The following is a 21,171-nucleotide window of genomic DNA, read 5'->3' on the forward strand; positions in this document are numbered from 1 at the left end:
CAATTCCCGGATGATATTCTACAACTCTTCCGACTGGCCTTGACTACTACTTACTTCACGTACAACAGTGAGTTCTACGAACAAACCGACGGCGTGGCAATGGGCTCCCCGCTGTCACCTGCTATTGCTAACTTTTACATGCAGCACTTCGAACACCAGGCCCTAGACTCAGCCACACACAAGCCGAGCCACTTCTTCCGCTATGTAGACGACACCTTCGTGGTCTGGCCGCACGGACAAGACAAGCTAAAAGAGTTCCTACAACATCTCAACAGCATCCACGCGAATATCCAGTTCACCATGGAGGTGGAGTCAGAGGGCTCACTGCCGTTCCTGGATATCCACATACACAGGAAAGCAGATGGTACTCTCGGACATGGCGTGTATAGAAAGCCGACGCACACAGATCTGTACCTGAATGCACTCAGCCTCCACCACCCTTCGCAGAAGAAGTCCGTCCTGACTAGTCTACTACATCGCGCCATAGTCATTTCCGATATCAACAACTTGCCTGCAGAAATGGACCATCTTCGTAGAACACTACAACAAAACAACTACAGCCGGAGAGACATCAACAAAGCCCTCAAACAAGTTACCACGAGATGTAACACAATAGACTTAGACAGCAAGCAAGAACCGACAAAGAAAGCTTTCATTCCATTCTGCGGGAGCGTGTCACACAAAATAAGCAGAATCCTCCAGAAGGTAAATATCAAAACCATCCATAAACCACAGAGCAAAATCCGGAGTCATCTACGTCAGGTTAAAGACAGTCAGGGCTTAAGGACTCCAGGGATTTACAAGATTCCATGCGAGTGTGGCGAAGTATACATAGGGCAGACTGGCCGCACAATATAAGACAGAATCAAAGAACATAAGAGGAACCTGAGGCTGTATTACCCGGAAAAATCTGCAGTGGCGCAACACAGCATAGAAAAGGAGCATAAAATACTGTTTGACCACACCAAGGTCATTAACAAATCAAGCCACTACTGGGATCGTACAATCAAGGAGGCCATAGAGATCAAGCTGGAGAAAAACAACTTTAACAGAGACAGTGGACTCCAGCTCAGTCAGGCATGGACACCGGCCTTAGACCAACTCAGGCCCTCTTACAATCAAGGTCATGAAGATCACGGACCGAGGACGGCAACCGATTCCAACCGGCGGAACAGGGCTCGCCGCCCGCCAAACTTCACGCAGGAATCCCGGGAGGGGCGGAGCTTACGAGCGATGACAATTCCCGGCCCCGGATTGGCCGATCCGCCAACCAATCCCGTTTCACCTGAGACAGCCTAACATCTATATAAACTTTCGACTTTCGTTTCGGACATCACTTCCCTGAAGATGGCTGCAGAGATAGCAGTCGAAAGCTTGGAGCATTCCAAAATCTTAACTCGGCTGATATCCCGCGAAAACATATTAGCGAATATATTACTAGTTAAACCATCTTCTCCTGGTGCTTTCCGAGTGTCCATCCTTACTAAGATTAATTTTATTTCCTGTTGAGTGAAGTCTCTGTCATTCTGAGTTTCTATCGATCCATTGCTTTCCTCCCTGATTTTTCTGTGGTATTCGGAATCTTCTTCCTCGTCGTCTTCTGGAACAAAGTGTTCTATCATGTAGTGTAGAGTTTCCTCCATAGTCGACGTTACAGAACCATCGGACCTCCTTAAAGTAGTTAAAGGTTGTATTTTTCTTATCTTTCCAGACGGCATGCGGTACACTGCGTTCCAAGGATGTGTGTGTGTGTGTGTGTGCGCGTGTGCGTGCGCGTGCGCGTGCGCGTGCGTGTGTGTGTGTGAACTCAATACCTGGCCCATTCAATTATAGATACCCTACAATCTGACTAACCAAACTCAACGTACACCTAAACTCAGTATAACCCAAAGACTTTACCCAGTACGAAGCGTCACATGGCTGATCACTATATAAATTACCAATATGTCTTACATAAACTATGCAGATTGGACAAACAACAATCTCTGTACTTTACAACAAACAATGCCCAAGAGAGAGAGAGATACGGTATATGATAAGTAACCGACGATAATTTCAAATCCCAATGATCGTTTGAATAGCAACGGAAAGTCAATGCACTCAATTCCTGAATAGCGGCGTGGGAACCAATAATCAAATGGAGTAGGGAAAATACTAGAACAATTAAATGAGGCTCATACTATTCTAGTTCATTACAGCGTCAAATAGGACGTAACCCAAAGATCGTAATCGCTACGCTATCACCAAACCGTCTTGGAACATCAAAACCTCACATGTCAAATCATATTTCATCACGTAATCCCTAATACCATATAACCTCGAATATCACATTATATGTTACTCCACATAATCACAATTACTTGACCCAAGACGTATCACCAGCGAGCGATTTTTCAAAATACGATCCAGCACAATCTCTCAAAGACATACAACCAAAAATAAAAAATGTCACAACCCAAATTTACCTACTCCACTGATTACAAATCTGACACAAGTAGAGCACGCAAAATCACGAGATATACATCTGAAACAAGGTTCCATCTAATCCGTAAATACTCAAAAGAAATATAATGACACCCTATTCTCGAACAATCTATCATGATAAACTTAAGTTACCAAAGTAGAATAGAAAACAGTTCGAGCTCCATTTCGCGAGTGCACGTCAATTGCCTGAATGAAACTATCGATGCGGGCTGCAACTCCCAGGTAATGTTACTCATACGGCTTCCAACTCCTAAGTGATGTTATCTCTACCAACTTCAACTGCTGAGTGATGTTATCTCTACGGCGTCCGAGTCTTGAGTGTTGTTATCTCTACGGCTTGCGAGTCCTGAGTGATGTTATCCCTGCGGTGTGCGAGTCCTGAGTGAAGTAACATGACTGCACGTAACCAAGTAAACTCGCTTTCCCCCTCTCCTCGTGAGACGTAATCAACCGGCCCATAGGATAATTTGGATAAGAAAATGAAAGGATTCATAGCGCTTTCTATAATATGACGTCTGAGAGCGCTCTGACGGACGAAGTGACGTACTAGGTGAACAGCTACGATGTCGGGCACGGCTCAGAATATCTGGAAGCTCTTTTCTGAAAGCCTATATCCTTGATGGCACCTTAACAAAAACTTTTTTCACCATAGAGCAGTGGTTCCCAAACATTTTGAAGGCCCAACCCACTTTTGGGCGAGACTTCTGTATGCAACTCTCCTCTATCGAACTGGTAGTGTACGTAATCCCATTAAAAAAATACAAATCCCTGTAAAATCGAAAACAGAAATAATTTTACTCAAAATTAGTGAAAACCACCCAAAGAACGACCAAAATAGAAAAATATAACTTAGTGTAACAATAACGTGAAATATTATATGAAGATAATTTCTAGTAGCCTACTTTGCTGATATTTTCGAACATTCGAATAGTACGAGTTTGCAAGACTAAGATGTTAACTTAACAGCCAGGGGTAAAATCAAATGGTTTATAAAGAAACTTGATTTGTGGTCTACATCATTAGAGAAAAAGGAATGTGATCCATTCCAGTACTTTAAAGAACTTGTGGAAAATTTAGCTACCAGTGATCCAGCAAATACTGAGCTTGTTGAATTAAGTTTGCACAATAATTCTAAACAACAAATTTTTGTGTATTTTCCAGAAGACACTCAAAATAATACGACAGTCACAGTTGAATACTAAATCCATTTTTAGACAGGTGCGTTCAACACATACCTACTGATGGAATGTTTAAACTATGCTTATTTGCAGTGTGGACCAGTTTTAGAGCAAAAGAATGCATGAATACTCCGAGCTTGCAAATGAAGCTCTTAAATTTTTTTAGATTTGCAACATCACATTTATGCAAAATAAGCTTCTCATCTGTGATTGCCATCAAAACAAAGACGAGAAAGCTCATTGAACTTGAAAGTGATATCACTATGTGTGTATCGAATACAGAGTCCAGATTTGAGAGATACTTTCTCAAAAAACATTAATAAAATTATTAGGAATATAGAGTATATTTTATTTTATATCCGCCTATCATAACAGGTGACCATATAGGTCCGGAAAACAATTAAAGAAATGCATATATATATATATATATATATATATATATATATATATATATGGAATAGAGAGAGAAATCAATACAGTAAGTAGCAATCATAGTGGAATATGCAATTTAGAAAGTTTAAAAAATTAAACATTATATAAATGATTATGTAAAATGCCTATGGATTTCTTTAAGATATTTAAACAAATATTTTTAATATCTTGGGATGTCATATCATATTGTTTTAAAATGTCAGTAGTATATTTATACGCCGATACGCTGGCACCAAAAAGCAAACCCCTCACCTCCCATGTGTAATCAATTGCATTATATCTCTCACTCAAGTGAGGAACACATGGGCGGTAAATGACTTGTTTTTCTTGATCAACCGCTAATGCTTGACATACATCCTTTTCGAACCATACAGTTGGGTCCAATATTACTGCCGTCTTTTTTTGTCTATTAAGAGCAACTATATCCGCTCATCTGTTACTGTCATCCTCAGATATATGTCAGGCAATATAACAGCGAACACTATGATGACGTATGTTACACAGTAAATCTCCTTTAGGACATAATCCTAGCACATGACCAAGAGTCTCAGTCGCCTCACATCCCGGAGTTCTACACTGTCGTGAAGTCGTTCGCCCTGATACTGATCTTACTTCTGTAGTATCGCATGACATTTTAATGGCAGTGGTCCATTCTGATGACGATAATCCTTTTCTGTACTCATCCAAGAATTTACTTTTGGTTCATCTTAGAAAACTGATACTCCTTTTCCTTTATGCTGAAGACTAGCCCAAGCTTTATAGGCTTCCTTTTGTAAATGTTTTCTAATTTGACGTCCAGTTTGTGGAACAGAAAAATAAATCAGTATAATTATTTTTATCATTACTACCTCCCATTTTCCATCTCTTAATGTTCGTATTTCGTAAAACTCCATCTTATCTTTTGTCTAAATATTAATAGAAGCTACACATAGGGTTTAAGGTGATGAGTCAATCAGTCTGTTGATTATAGAATAGTTTTTTTTTTATTATATAGGTTGTCTTTGTACTTTATAGTAACGAGGAAAAGATTATGCATTGGCAACTGAAATTACCTGGAAACGTGTGTCGGGAACTGGTCCCTTTTCATATGCATGCAAACATTATACTGTCTTCGCGCTACGAGTTGGTGCGGGGAGTAGATAGGCGGGACGGGGGAACTTTACGCTACACTCTGACCTGAAAACTTCAGTCCACTTACTTGGCTACAAGAGAACGGAGTCAGACGATTCCGCATCTTCGGTGCTGTCGCTATCATTATCACATTTTTTCAAAATTTCTGGAGTATGATCTGTCCATGATAATCGTCTGTTTATGTTCCAGCCGTGTATATTAATTCGAATCTCTCAACAAAGCCATTAGCCCCACCGCCCCCATCCTGATGAACAACAATGAGTGTTCTGGACACATTTACGGTAGTCAAAACTCCCGTAACATTTTTATCGTGCCAGAACTTGGAAAACGTTAAATTGGTAGGCCTATCTATCCGCATTTCGTCCAGATACAAAATCGGTTTTTCCACTTTCCTAAGCTTTCTTATTTGCTGTAGATATTTTCACGTATTCTAATTTACAGTGTTTTCCTCAATTTTTTTTTGCTGCACACTTCTTCCACCTGAAATCCTTTTTCTTCAGTATTCGTCTTAATGTTGTCTTTCATTTCAAATCAATTTTCTCTTGTAAAAGGGTGGACGTTTGTTGCAGCTTGGTGCTATTTTTTTACTTGTTATTTAACGACACTGTAATAACTACTAGCTTCTTCAGTGTTGATTGAATTGATGATGGCGAGATGGTATTTGGCGAAATGAAACCAAGGATACGCCATAGATTACCTGACATTCGCCTTCCGCTTGGGAAAACCTCGGAAAAAACCCAACCAGGTAATCAGCGCAAACGGAAATCGAACTCACTCCCGAGCACAACTGCAGATCAGCAGGCAAACGCGCTACCTCCTGAGCTACGCCGGTGGCCCTCTTTCTTTTTCAAATAAAAATTCTCAATTATATCTTTTTTGTCAATCTCCCGCCGAAGTCATCTACATTTGCATTTCGGTAGTCTGGACGTTTACATTTTTTTTCTCCCTCGGGTGTTGACAACGCACTTTCTTCTGTGCAGTTTTTCATTTCATTCCTTATACGCTGTATTGTTCTTGTGGATATATTAGAGTACTTTTCTACCTTTGCTGTAGGTTTCGTAAGAGGAATGCAAAGGCACTGTTGTTCTTTTTCTTCATCACAGAATTATTTTGCACTTCTAATAATATTCCTTTCTTCGCTATAGATTGTCAATCCTTGTTTCCTCTTTGTCGACATATTTACAATAAACAAAAAACTGCTATAAACCTAAATAACAGTATACAATAACATAAATTCTATTAACTATATTATTATCAACACTATTAACACGAAAAGCAAAGGCTAACTAAAGCAATACAAGATTTGTGGTATACTGAAAACAATTGTCTTGTTGAAACTAATAAAGCACTACAGTAAAAACCTACTATTATTTTCACAAAGTCGCAAAGATTCATAGACACATGCAGTAGATGTTTGTGAAACAGGAATATTGCAGTGAACAGCGCGGTGCGCATGCGCGACTGTTTCCCCTCCGCCCCGTCTAAGTACTTCAGCCGCCTTCTCCTGGCGTGACAACAGTAGACTGCCGTAATTCTATTGTTAGCTAGTATATATATATATATATATATATATATATATATATATGTGTGTGTGTGTGTGTGCATAGTTTCTGGAGATGACTGTCCATCCGAGTCCACTTAGATATGTTTACTCTTATGTCCCACCAATTCACTTGTGACATATATCAATCGACCTTGCAGCAGTGAGTAACTCGCTCTGGAGTTCAGATTAACAAAAACCATCTGTCAAAATCTCTGGCTCTCGCTGTATGTGGCTAAACCAAATATCTTACGATAATAATATCGGACAGCTGTATACTAGTAGCATTGACGTGAGTGAAATATCGCGGACTTGACATCTAGCGGAGCGGCGTGGAATTACGTCCACAAATACAAATATTAACATAGCGGGGATCGGCCTGTTGTTTAAAACGTGAGGTACTAATGTGGAATAATATACGAGACACTTAAGAAATGTTGAATAGTATTTAATTTAACATTATTTTATATCAAAGCTACATCTTATGAGAGATATTGCATGCTTCATATTATTTTCCGTAATTAATTGTTGCGTATTTTTTCTTTGCTTTAATGAGACAAAATAATTAATTCTGACATTAAGAATGAATTTACAATAATGCTTTATATACCCATTGCTGACAACTGCAAAAATAAAAATGGTAGTAATCTGATGCTTGTAATAATTAGTAAAGGCATGTGGACAACAATAAAACTTAATTTGCTAAAACTTTAAAATTTCCAATATATTTTAACTTATATTCATTTATTAGGACTAAATAAAAAAGCTAATTTTTATTGTTCTATCAACACGGAGACAAAGGCATTAGGCCTAATAAAGAATTTTGTTGACTTTCGATTTCCGAAAGATCATAAAACGTAAGTACGATTTGGAGCAATATGTAATGCAGTAATTGTAGCAATATTATAAACAGCACATAGATACACCCTGACATTTTAACACAGCACTAATCAATAAAACTATTAACTAGTCCAGCAACAATATACATTGCAGTTGATTAATGATTACAGCTTGTTTCGCTTTCGCGTGTATCGCCACACTGGCCGCCTAGGTAGCAACACCAGCGTCGCGACGTTCGCGCGCAGAACTGCTAGCTGTCCGGTATTTATTATAGTAAGATATTTGGCTAAACTGTATGGTAGAAGTGACGTCACTATAGAAACTCCGTGGCTAATGAGAAAGACAGGCTACGATAAACTCTCTGCAGTGGTAGATCAGATTTGTATGCGAAAAACGCAATTGTATTTTTTTAATGATAACTCGCGTTTTAAAGCTAATTTAATTTTATGCCGGACTGCTGCTCCTTTAAGTTTAGATTTGTGTTCGGCATTTGTCTTTATGTGACGCTCCTTGTGTATGCTGAATTATGAGACTTTTTATCACTCGAAAGTTCGAAACCGTAAAAAAAAATCTTATACAGAGTGCAGATAGCAAACTATGTGATATCTGATAATTAATTCAGATAATTTGAAATTAATATCATCTGCTTGATATTTGCTTACTTTAATATTAGCCCTAACGCATTCATCTGATTAAGTTGTTTTGTTCGCAAGAAAATGGGTAAGAAACACTTTATGTTGGTTTAGAGTAATAACACCAGTTTTTTTGTCATTAGAATCCAGATAATGAAAAACAATAGGATTACACAAGAAAACAAAACATTATAAGAAAAAAATGACAACTGTATATTCGATTTGAACATGGATCCCCTACTTAACAACTAAACACGCTATCCGTTGAGCTAACTCAATGTCTTTCCAGACCCATTCCATGTCCATACATGTTTACATAACCTACAGCTTCTTCATGATTCTTGTAACATTATTTAAGCCCTTTTGATCATAACTTTGCCATGTTTTAATTTTATATTCTGATCCAGGTCTCCCAGAGCAATAAAATAAGCTATTATTTGTTAAAATCTGAAGGGGGAGCAATGAAAAGTTTCCCTTGTTAGAAATCCCTCGTATTTTCCTCGAGTTAATGTTGCAACTGTCCTATACAGTATTTGCATTCTGAAAACTTGACAACCCTGTTGTTACAGAATGCGTGTAATTTTGAATACAGGAATTAATTTGTGAAAAGTTTGCATTATTGCAGTTGTGCGACAATATTTCAGACCTGTCATTTGCAATCATTAACTATTTAAAAATAAACATTGGACTTCATTGTTGATACGTTGCTTTTCGGAACTTAGGAAGTATCATAAATACAGTATACAGTTTGCGTACGTAAGAAAGAATCAGTATTGTGGATGTAATTAAATGTTTCAAAATGCCTGAATATCGCGGACATCAAATCCGCGCTCTAAAAATCGAAAAGGGCGTCTGTTTACCTTACACACCTTAGAGCCTAGTTAGAATATTGATGTTCATATTGGTAATTACCGTATGTAGGAAAATTCGATAACTAATAAATAATGTTTCATTTAAAACCATAAGTTACTTGAATAATTGTTGGGGCAAACATTTTTATTTGAATAACGGTATTTCCCATGTTTTGTGGGAACGTACGCTAGCAATTGGTGTTTTTCTACCACCATTGTTATCGATTGTCACTGTGACAGGTAGCAGGTTTGGACTTGCATAGCTAAGCATACAAGCATGCACTTGCCCGCGCTACGATGTACGGTAGATACGGTTGTATATATATACAACAGTCAGCTGTGTCAGCTTCAGTACAGCTCGCGGCATGGCATTGAAAGAAGTGCTAAACAATACGGCTCGCGGCATGGCATTGAATCAAGTTCTGAACAATACGGCTCACGGCATGGCATTGAATGAAATTCTAAACAATCGTGGTATCAGCTTTTCCGAAAACAGTATGAAGCACCCATTTAGTTACGACAAGTGTGAAACTTGGGATAAAGGTGGAAGAAACTACATATTTATTAGATATGATTATATTATCAGGAAGAAGCTGGTAAGACACTTACTTATTTGTATGTAAAATGTGAAAGATTTTACCCTTTTTACAGGAATTTTGAATGTAGCTTAAAATTATGTTTAAAAATCCTCGAATTACTAGTTGATAGTTTGCCAAGACAGACTGGGTGAAAACTTCACTGTATTGTAAACTCAGTTGCCAAGAGCTTTGATAGATAGATCTAACTTATAAAGCTCTGTAATAGCAGTAGTAGTAGTAGTAGTAGTAGTAGTAGTAGTAATAATAATAATAATAATAATAATAATAATATGATAATCGCATTGAATAATGAGTTACATAAGCAATAATGTATCTAACTGTACATTTTTAATACACCTCCTACAGCAGTCTAAAGGACACAATTTCACTTTTATAATATTCTTTGTCAAGTACAAGGTACAAGTCAATTTTAGCAAAACGCGCATATTTCGCATCCTAAACTCGATATCTATAGTGAAAAATAGGTACAAGTAAAAAATAACACGTAGAACTGATTTTACCGAAATTTAAAATATACATACAATGGTTAATGTTATAGCCTACAGTTTTTTTCTGTCCTGTAAAATTATTTTTTTTTACTGTTATTCCCGTCCATCACAGTAGTTGTCTTCATGGCGTATAAAGAAACGGTGTACCACTTTCTTTACCTATGACCAATAGTTGTGACATTTTTCTTATCCTTAATTATTATGAAAATAATCCGCATATATAATATATTGTTTCAGAATGCCTTGTAGGTAATAGTAAACTTTAGCGATCCCTGTACTTAATTCACTTTTTCTACGCATTGCCATCATTGTTGCGATGTCCCTCTCTTACCCTCCACCGCAGCCATTGTTTTTCCGGCTAGCTGACAACAATACGTGACAATACCTGTTCACAGTAAGTTGACAACACGATATTTCATTGTAAGTTTTTTTTTTGTTTCACTATTTACTTGTCTCACATTCTTCCACTAACAATACCCTGTTCACTGCAAATTGACGACACATTTATATAGGCCTATTAGTGCTTACCTGTTTTAAATTAGCAGGACGCCATGTTCACTCCAAGTTGATGAAACAGCATCAAGTTGACAATGAGAACGTACAGTTGCAGAAAGACAAATAATCCACGATCAAAAACTCATTCATTTCGACACAAGTAAGACTCCAGCACGAACAGCTCTACAATGAATGACATTCCAATCGTGTCTTGCTCGAATCTATTATTACTTAAAAAAATTGGAATATAATTGGCCAAACATTGTTTTTGTTGCGGCATTGATTGCTTTATGTAATGGAAAATATATTAACTTAATCGCACACTCCCTATTTTAAATCATGTATTAATAATTACATAATCTTATTTTCGTAATTTCTGTATTTACTGCTTTTAATAATATTATTATTTTACATCTTTCGCATTCATGCTAAATATACTTTGAAATATAAATCTTTATTTTCACCATCTGTTACCAAGTCACTTTCCCCTCCGAACGTCTTTAATTGCTGATCTCAAGCGATTCGTGCTAAAAACACGTTATTCATCTTTTAAATTCACTATTGCAAATCCCCATCACCAGCCGCCGTATCGTATTCCAACAGCAACAATGGATTTCCGTGGGAAAAGTGCGTAAATACAGGGACCGCTAAACTTTACCATTGACGAGAAAATTTCAGCGAATTGTAACTGAAAGGATTTGAGAAATATAATTGTGATATTCAGGATATTGTACATATCTGTTTCAATGGTAAAACGGTTTTTTTATAAGTGTGACACCTTTTATCCCAAAATAATTAAACTTCTTTCAGTTTTTTCTGTGGTTTCCCTTTGCTACAAAACATGCAGAAGATAATAGGCTACATTAAAATTTCTTATTGCTTATAAAGGTTAAGGTATTCCCTTTACACGCCATGAAAGCGCAAGGATGGCATGGAGATAAGAGCGCGATGCTTCAATGACTTATGCACTAGAATGAGGTGATGTGGTTGGCACCATACTCTAACCGTCTTTTATCCCTGGAAAAGAACCAGTACTCAATTTGACAAGAGACTTGGTGGATCCCAGGGCTGTTCTAGAAGTTTTGGCAATTAGAAAAACCCCACCACCACCTGGGATTGAACCTGGGGCTTTGAGTCAATAGCTAGTTGCTCTATCACTTGAGCTACCTGCCCTTCCTTACTACAAATATCAGGTGCAAATTGATTATGAATTATTATAGAAAACAAAGGTGGCTTATTAATTAGAAGTTCCATAATTATGTCAATTAAACTATCCACATGTAACTATTCCAGTGAGTAAAATTTATTCTCACTTAATTGCTAAGTAAAAATTTTCTCTTCTGACATATTTAAAAAAAATATATAAAAAATTCCAATTCATTTAAGGTAAAAAACAATAAGCACAAAATTATAATTGTTGTTGCAATTCAGAAACTTTGCTACATGTTCTGTATTTCAAGTATTAAAGAGCCCGACATCCAACTATTCTGTTAAATTTTTCTAGGTTATGGGAGCTTTCTTAAAATCAGGACAGCTGTATTTTATACTTGTAAAACACGATTATCCTTTAAAATTCCAGTAGTACAACTGGATATTAATCTGCAGAAAACTGTCTCACACAATATTGGAACTGAGGAAATTAAATTAGATTTTTCTAAAATAAATTAATCTTCACAGTTTTCGTATGAAACATTGTAAAAAAACGGTCTAATTTTGCAAATAAATGAATATTTATTTATTTAAAGTGCAGAAAATAAAATTAATACTGTTGTGGGTTGATTACCTCATTACGAAAGAAAAGCATAACTTGGACATGTTATTGAATTCACTGTTGATGCATATTACTGTCCTTCACGTTGATAGCTACGAGAAATGAATTGAAAAATAAATAAGGAAAATTACAGCCTCTCCCAAAGTAATGAATCCCATGTGCAAGTGCAAAGAAGCAGTGAAACAAAACCGAACTAAAAGAATACAGCGCAACACACCATTGTTAACACTTACATAATACGAGGTTGTTTTACTTTTATTAGACAAGAGTATTATATTTCTTAAGAGGTCAGTACTCAGATTGCTATCATAGGTGATACAAACACGATCACACTTGTTTGGGCAACAGCTGATTTTGTCAGTTCACCAGCTGACTTGACGTAATCGATAACCTCTGCACTGTCATTGGTAAAAAATTCTCATGTACTTAACGTCATATCCAAACATTGTAATTGGCGCGAAATATGTATGGATTGGTACTGAATTAACAATGAGCTTCTGCACGTTGCACTTCTTTTATAATTACAATGGGTTATTTATTACTTTAGGAGTTACAGGCAAAGTTCGTTATCACTTATCAGATCACGCCTTGAAGAATGCTTTTATATTCAAATTATATTTAGAATTTATTTAGCGTATGTTATTATTAATTTTCATTCTTTCATAGTTTTCTTCACTGCAAACCTAGAATTCTCTATTCTTTCCTATTTTCCGCCTTCCTTTTAATAACTGCAAACGAGCCTTATTAATGTTTTCTATTATCTGATATCTTCTGCCACGAACTTTCTTCTCTTTGATCACTCCTTCTTTCAGTAGGCACTTTTTCTTAGCCAGCGTCCCACCCAATTTATTATTATTATTATTATTATTATTATTATTATTATTATTATTATTATTATTATTATATCATAATTTGCTTTCCATACTATGCAAGCTCTTTGCTGCTGAATCTATACTAATAATAAATCTGTAGCCGAAATTTTTCTGGTAATTTTCGATTTTCCAAAAATAATTGGTCCTAACATATATAATTAACCACCCTGAAACCGAAAATCGCTTTTTTGAAATTTTTGTTTGTATGTCTGTCTGTCTGTATATATGTTTGTTACCTTTTCACGCGATAATGGCTGAACGGATTTCGATGAAAATTGGAATATAAATTATGTTCGTTGTAACTTAGATTTTAGGCTATATGACATTCAAAATACTTTATTTAAAAGGGAGGTTATAAGGGGGCCTGAATTAAATAAATCGAAATATCTCGCTTATTATTGATTTTCATGAAAAATATTGCATAACAAAAGTTTCTTTAAAAATAATTTCCGATAAGTTTTATTCTATACAAAATTTTGATAGGACTGATATTTAATGAGATAAATTAGTTTTAAAATTACAATAACAACGCCATCTAAGGCGCTGTACTGAAATAAAAACAAATGACTTCGTCAATAAGGGGCCTTGGACAACAATAATCGAAAGCTATTAAATATAGCCTAAGAGAACGTTTCTGTGTTTGTATGAAGTAATATCGGAAGCTAATTAATTGTTTAATTATTATTTCACCTTTGGAAAGTGTAGTTTCTCTAGATGGACATAATTCTACAATGTTATTACAGTAACTTCTGAAACGTATAGCAAGTAATATAAAGTATACACATTAAAACTAAATGATATGTCAATCTTCATTAAACTATGGTTGCATGTAATAACAATTAAGAAACATGTTAAAGGAATTGTCATTGCACCAAATGTTTGCTCTCTGGACCAAAATGACCGCATTTTAATTATTTAAATACAATTTAAATTAAGTAACATATTAAACGATTTATCCATCTATCAAACACTAATGTTCCCTGGATCAAACATCCTATTTTAATTATGTAATTACTTTATATTTATTTCTAACAGGTGCAGCGGAGTGCACGGGTACGGCTAGTTGACAATAAACTATCATCGTAATCTTATCTGTACAGATATTCTTTCAATCATAAATTTCTAATGTCTTCGTATCTTTTTCAAAATTATCAAAATATTGAAGTCATCCAGTAGTCTGCGTCTATGTATAGTTCTTACAAAACTTTTAATTTTGTTTCTTTCTGGGGCTACATGTCCTATTTTAGCCTTTTAGATTTGATTTTTGCAATGACTTGCATTAGGTTCTCTATAAAGTCTGTGAACTTATTCGTTTGTAAATCTTGTCCATTCTAAATTTGCTAAGTGAAATACTGCATCGTATATTTTCCTCAAAATTTTTACATTCATGGATAGGTCTTCAATTTCTGTACATCTCCTTTTGTAATTGTCCAAGTTTCATAAGTATAAGTTAGCATAGAAGCAATCAGTGATTTATATATAAGCAATTTTCTTTTTCTTAAAATGAATTTACTATTTCAAACTCTTAACAAAACATAATGATATCGATTTGCATTCTGAATTTTAATGCCAATTTATTCTTTTACAATTTAGCGTTATTATATAGCCTAAGTATAATTATAACAGATCATAAAATGTTGATTGTGGAACTTGGCTAAACTACTCCCTTTTTCATATCACCATCGTGAGTAGAATATAATTAACAATTACAGCCTTTCAAATAAAAAACAATACAAGTAATTATTATATTTCAATCGTTTACTTCATTATTCTGATAAATTTAGATCTGCTTAGTGGCTTTGATTTTGAAATTTGGATTTATAGCAAATTAGAATTATAGGCCATGTAACTTAAATAAAGAATACTGAAGTATGCCTGTAAATGTACACAAATATTCGCTATAAATTTATAGTTACAATTAATATAACGTTATGTAATGAATTTTTCTTATTCTCTGCTGGTGCAGTATGTAATCTAAGTGAATCTGAGATTTTCCTCATTGAAATTTTCACATCTAGGCCTATTTCAGAGGAATATTTTATACAGTGAAAATTATCTTTCAACAGTAGGTACCTAAATACATGCTATATCTTTAATAAACAAAAATCCTGCTTCAATTCTAGCTCCAATATAATTAATTTTAATTTTTTACAATACAGAATACACAAACAGAAAGAAGTAGGTACAATTTTGAAATAAATCAGATCTCATTAAATGTAGACCTATAACTTCGAGACATCAGTAAAAGGGATACATTTTTCTTTTAATATAAAAATATGCATGCAGAATATTGTCGACCAACGCATAATTTTCAAAGAATACCACTTAGACTGATGTTTCAGAATGTTACATGCAACATGAATTTTTGTATATAAATCCTGGTCATATTACGAGTAATAATGAAACATTTTTGTGCAAAATCTAACCGTACAAGTAAACGACAAAAGTGTTGTAATAATAATCATTTAGCAACAGTATACATTAGGTTGACTTTTTTTCTTATATTGTGATATGTTTGTCACTGATTTTATGATATTCCACTCTTTTACAAATTAGATGAAATGATGTAGAATTTGAAGTTTACATGTCTAAGATTTTTGTTTTCTTCTTTTCAAGCCATTTGAAGGTGATGATGACACATCGAAGTCCAATAGTACAGACTTGGACTATCAAGAATTGAACTGGAGACAGGTGTCTGTTTCTGATGGAGAAAATTCAGTGTCTTTTACACAACAGAATACTGTAAGAAGAGTTACTAGAAGATCTTCACGCATTGCACAGAACTCCATATTACCCTTAACATTTACTGACCAAGCACCTCGAAACTCAGTCCATGCTACTGAAACAGAAACATCAGGGCTTTACAATCATAACAGTACATCTCAGGGTATGTTTCGAAACAGTATTGATAATTACAATTAAATGAGCCGTTCAGAGCAGAAGTGGTGTAAGTCAAAAATGGGTAATGAGGATTAAAGTAAACATTCTGTAACATACAGCGCAAAGTAGCAATTAATATTCAATTTATTTAAACTATTAGTAATCGGTGGATAGCAAGAAGGCCATATTAATTGCTACTTTGCGCTGTATTTTTCAGAATTTTTACTTTAAACACCATTACCCAATTTTGACTTGCACCACTTTTGCTCTGAACGGCTCAAATGTAATAATAATAATAATAATAATAATAATAATAATAATAATAATAATAATAATAATAATAATAATAATAGACACTTCTGTGATAGTCATTACTTTATCGAAGTTTTTACCAGTATATTTATTTTCAGATGACGAGCTCACATACAGTCTGTCAAATATTTCAACTGTGAGAAGAAGTCGGAGAATATCGAGAATAAGAAAAGATGATGCAGGTATGTAATTTTTGAGCTGAGCTGGATGTTGTCGAAGTAAACTACTAAACAATGACCAGTAGTTGTGGATATTAACATCAGGTTTAATTATTTCTCCTTCCCACATTCACTTGTGGAAACTCGACCTCTTGCAGAACCCTAATTACAAAACAGTGCCCTACTATTTAGTGCCTTCCTTATTGCAAAGAAATTACATGACCGTTATACTGTATTGATTATATATATATATATATATATATATATATATATATATATATATATATTGTGTAAGGGTAGAAAATAAAAAATCAAGATTGTTCGAAACGTCAAAAAGAGTTAGACAAGGAAGTGTACTCTCTCCATTTTTGTTTAATGTTGCATTAGATGAAATTCTAAAAATTATGAAAAACAAAGACACAGTAGCTGCAAATTTTTATATTTGCATGTCATATATTAATATCGGAAGAAAATAAATTTAAGTTACAAGACAAGCTGGAAGAATGGCAGGGAGAATTAGGAAAATATGGCCTACATCTAAATCTTGAGAAGTGTTCAGTGACGAGGATTGGAAGAGGATAGTCAGATAGTGGTTAGGCCTACATTAAGATCAGAAATCACATTTTAAAAGAAGCTGAGAAAGTAGGCTATTTAGGAAGCAGGATTTCATACAAGAAATCACTAATAGGATTGTACTAGGTGCTAAATTTTATAACACAGTAAAACAGATTTAATGGAACTGGGAGGTGTCCAAATGTATCAAAATTATGATGTATACATTTTATTACATGCATATAGTTACATATGGTGCTGAGACCTGAACCATGATTAAGAAGGAGATAAGTAGAATCCAGGCAGGAGAAATGGAATTTTTAAGAAGCAAAGAAAAGAAAACGAGAAGGAACAAAATCAGAATTCAAGGACTAGATCCTTTAGTATATTCCACCATCACTTATGTGAGGACTTGAACCATTACTAGGACATTCACAAGTAGCTAGACTTTTGGTAATGTGGTCAACATGATATAAGACCAACAGTTACCATGACACAAGAGGGACAAGTCTCTGTAAGAGAGAGAGAAATCTGTATTTGATATCAGTGCCCATTGTATTTTAGCCAGAAAAGCTACCAATAATTTCATTAATACAAAACAGTATACAGCTCTAAGATGAGCCCTACATGAAATGTTAGTGACAAAACAATAAATGATAGCAAAATTAAACACTGCCAATTTTATTTAAATTTTCAAAATATTCTATTGTCCAGGTTGCTTATCTACATACAGTCCTTCCATTGTGACAACAGTGCGGAGAAGTAAGAGATTATCTCTGAAACTACAAACCCAAGGTATTTAAAATGTCTTAATGAGAGTTCTTACATTTAAGATTCTTAATCTTTTAAAATTATGCAAGTCATTTAAATTCAAGAAAAGTTCGTTGTAGATATTAAAAGCTTTTGTATTAATGAATTTTGTATTTTTATTTCTAGATGAATTCCACAAAATGGTTCCTCTGCGAACATCAACTGTACGTAGGAGTATGAGGCTTTCACGTACATCTACAAGAGACACAGGTAAGATATATATTATTTATCTTACATTTTTATTTGGACTTCGGCTTTTTGTGATAGCTCATCCTTTCTCTAATTTTGGCTGTATCATTGCCTCTTAAACACTTGAGTTCTTTTATGTCTGAAGATGTAAAGTAATGCTGTACTAGGATACTAGAAATATAGTGAGGTCATTGCAAGACTTGGGTCTTATCATGAATTCGTACAGTTGTTTAGTGTTCAGCTTCCATGAAATTATTTTCTAAGTCAGATGTAACCAATGGTAGGCCTATGTGTGGTATTATCGTGAATGAGATGGTCCTAAGCGTTTTATGTTTCTTACTGATTTTGCTTATCATGAGAATTAATATTTTGACTTTTTACTATATAATATTTTTTAGACACAACAAAATTGAGTCCTTCGAATGTATTGGGTACAGGAGGGAGGAGAAGGAGAAGTGCCAGACTGATGGGCAAGCCACCAACATATTCAGGTACTTTCTATGGCATATCATATATGCATTTGTGATCTATTAAGGAACCTAACATGTGACACTCGATCACTAGAATTTGTATTTGTAATAACAATATTAAAAATTCAAATTTTATGAAGTCTCTAGGTCAATAGATTATTTTATATAAATGAGACACTAGAAATGCGAACTTCAATCGGACACACAGAATATGAAGAGAATTAGGAGTTTGTGTTTGTTCAAGCTTTCAAAAACCCTCGTATGTTATTTCCTTACCTAAAACATACATTTTATCAAGCCTTATTACATTAACAAAGTTGTACATAGCTTGGACTTACTACAACAGAGAATTTAAAACCTATGTGAAGTGAGTGCACACTTGTAGACTGTAATGAGGAGTTTCAGAGTAAATACCGTTACAAATTTTTCGAATTGCATATGATTTGACTGTTCAGTAGATATCTAAATGTGATTAATCTATCTCGAAAATTAAATTAAAACTTCCATTGTTCTGTCAGAGTTCTTGTTTGAATGTCTGAAGAAAACGTGATATGCAGATGGTTTCGTATTTGACTTCCTCGTTTTCTTCCGTGATTTATAAATGTATTACAAAAAACCCACACAAAGTAATTCATTTTACCCATGAACAACATTTTAAATAAATATAGAGAAATGTTACGAGGTATAGAAACAGCTGTTGTATGCTCTAAATTATTATTTTAGTTCTTCTTTTGAAGATGTTTAATGGCACCAGGATTCATTCATTGGATTATTTCAAATTGAATAAACTAAAGTCAGAATGTATTACTACTTACAGATGAAACTGTTGAAAGATTGTCATCGTTGCGAAAAGTGCAGAGGTTGTCATTTAAACCAGGTAGGTTGCATACAGAATTGAAAGCAATCTTACCAGTCAGGTTTTGTTAAGAGAGGCGTACATGACTGCGTGATCTTGCTTTTCTTGGATTGAAGAATGAACAATCGTGAAATGAAGCTCGAATGTTCTCAGGATATTAATATTATTCTCACACCAAGAACTTGAAAATGAATTCGTAAACTTTCTTTACAAGGCAGTTCAGTAGTACTTCTTTGTATTCTACTCTCATACGAGTATAATTATTTTCGCAATGTAGTGTGAGAATTTAAGTTCTTCTAGAAACATCCTGGTTTTCTACTCTTAACACTACAATTAGACTTACTGTGTTAGACGTGACTGTGAAAGAAATGTATCATACTAATATTGTGAAAGAATTGACGAGTTCATTGTCAAAATGGCAGTAACGCCTAAATTATGCTGGTGAAGATGAACTAAGATTTGTCATAAGTATTGCCTCTTATAAGGCATTTTGTAAGTGCGAGTTTGTCTTTATAGTAAATATTATATTTTATTACTAGCAATAAAATCATTATTATCATCGTTCCAAAATTTTAAACTTTAATATATCTACTAAAGTTACGTGGTTAATATTAATGTGTGACTATTTTAATTTGTATAAGTTTTTATTTTGGATTTTCTGATTTCACTTAATAAATATTGTATTTTATTACTAGCAATATAATCATTATTATCATCATTCCAAAATTTTAAACTTCAATGTACCTGCTAAAGTTATGTGGTTAATATTAATGTGTGACTATTTTAATTTGTATAATTTTTTATTTTGGATTTTCTGATTTCACTTAGGCTTAAGTTATTATTTCCTGTGACTGAATATTAATTAAACTTCTTCTGACACTACCAGTACCGGTATATATCATATGATTTGTTACATTAAGAAAATTATATATCATCAACATTTATAGACACCAAATTTTCCACTAAATTATCTTAGGTAAATATCATACGAGGTATGGAAGTAATAGACCACATTGATGTTACAGTGTGACAGATTAAATTTTCTAATGTAATAATTTATGTAGAATAGAAATGTGTAATCATTGTTATTTCAATATAGTATAGAATAACTAACAAATTTCACAATGTGCATATACTGTTAAGTGTTTATTGTCTTTAGAAAACCAAAGAATATAATCTCTCTCTTACCTGAATATTTTTATTCATCACTCTTACTTTTTCTCGTTATTTACATCTATATACTAGAGTGACGCTTACTTAATAATTATTATATACTGTACTTTTTGTTATTTTTTATTGTAGTATGTGTAAAAGGCAGTGCCTGTATAATAAAATCATACTTATATTATATAAAGATAATGGAATTTGATATTATATGCAAAGACTTTTTGTTCTAACACATATTTAGCACATGCGCATGTAGAAGAATTATTATATACAATTTGGTTTTGTTCATACGATTGCTTAAATAATTCTCATGCCCCTGCCAATAATATATTGAGACTACAATAATGAAATAATCGCAACTATATTTCGCCTAGAAAATGATAGTGCATGACAGAAGCCTACTGGTGTGGACTGGCTGAGCTTCTACAGAACTTGGGCAACTATGTTTCGTATAATAGTGATTT

At 34.3% G+C, this 21,171-nt stretch overlaps 1 protein-coding gene across 5 annotated transcripts in view; it reads left to right on the forward strand.

Moving 5' to 3' along the window:
- LOC138704860 (kinesin-like protein KIF11-B) overlaps nt 1-21,171 on the forward strand; it is a 96,434-nt gene that overhangs the window by 34,648 nt on the left and 40,615 nt on the right. For 4 of the 5 annotated variants that reach the window (XR_011333451.1, XM_069833193.1, XM_069833194.1 and 1 more), the window contains 6 exons: nt 15,930-16,200; nt 16,604-16,687; nt 17,930-18,010; nt 18,152-18,235; nt 18,613-18,705; nt 19,502-19,561. Coding sequence is in view for 4 of the 5 variants with exons in the window: in XM_069833193.1 (XP_069689294.1) it covers nt 15,930-16,200; nt 16,604-16,687; nt 17,930-18,010; nt 18,152-18,235; nt 18,613-18,705; nt 19,502-19,561 (673 nt within the window). In the remaining variant the exon portion in view is untranslated. The remainder of the gene's footprint in view (nt 1-15,929; nt 16,201-16,603; nt 16,688-17,929; nt 18,011-18,151; nt 18,236-18,612; nt 18,706-19,501; nt 19,562-21,171) is intronic. The other variant, XM_069833195.1, reaches the window with a different exon arrangement.

The sequence above is a fragment of the Periplaneta americana genome, chromosome 8 (assembly GCF_040183065.1).
Source record: "Periplaneta americana isolate PAMFEO1 chromosome 8, P.americana_PAMFEO1_priV1, whole genome shotgun sequence".
Classification (NCBI taxonomy): Eukaryota; Metazoa; Arthropoda; class Insecta; order Blattodea; family Blattidae; genus Periplaneta; species Periplaneta americana.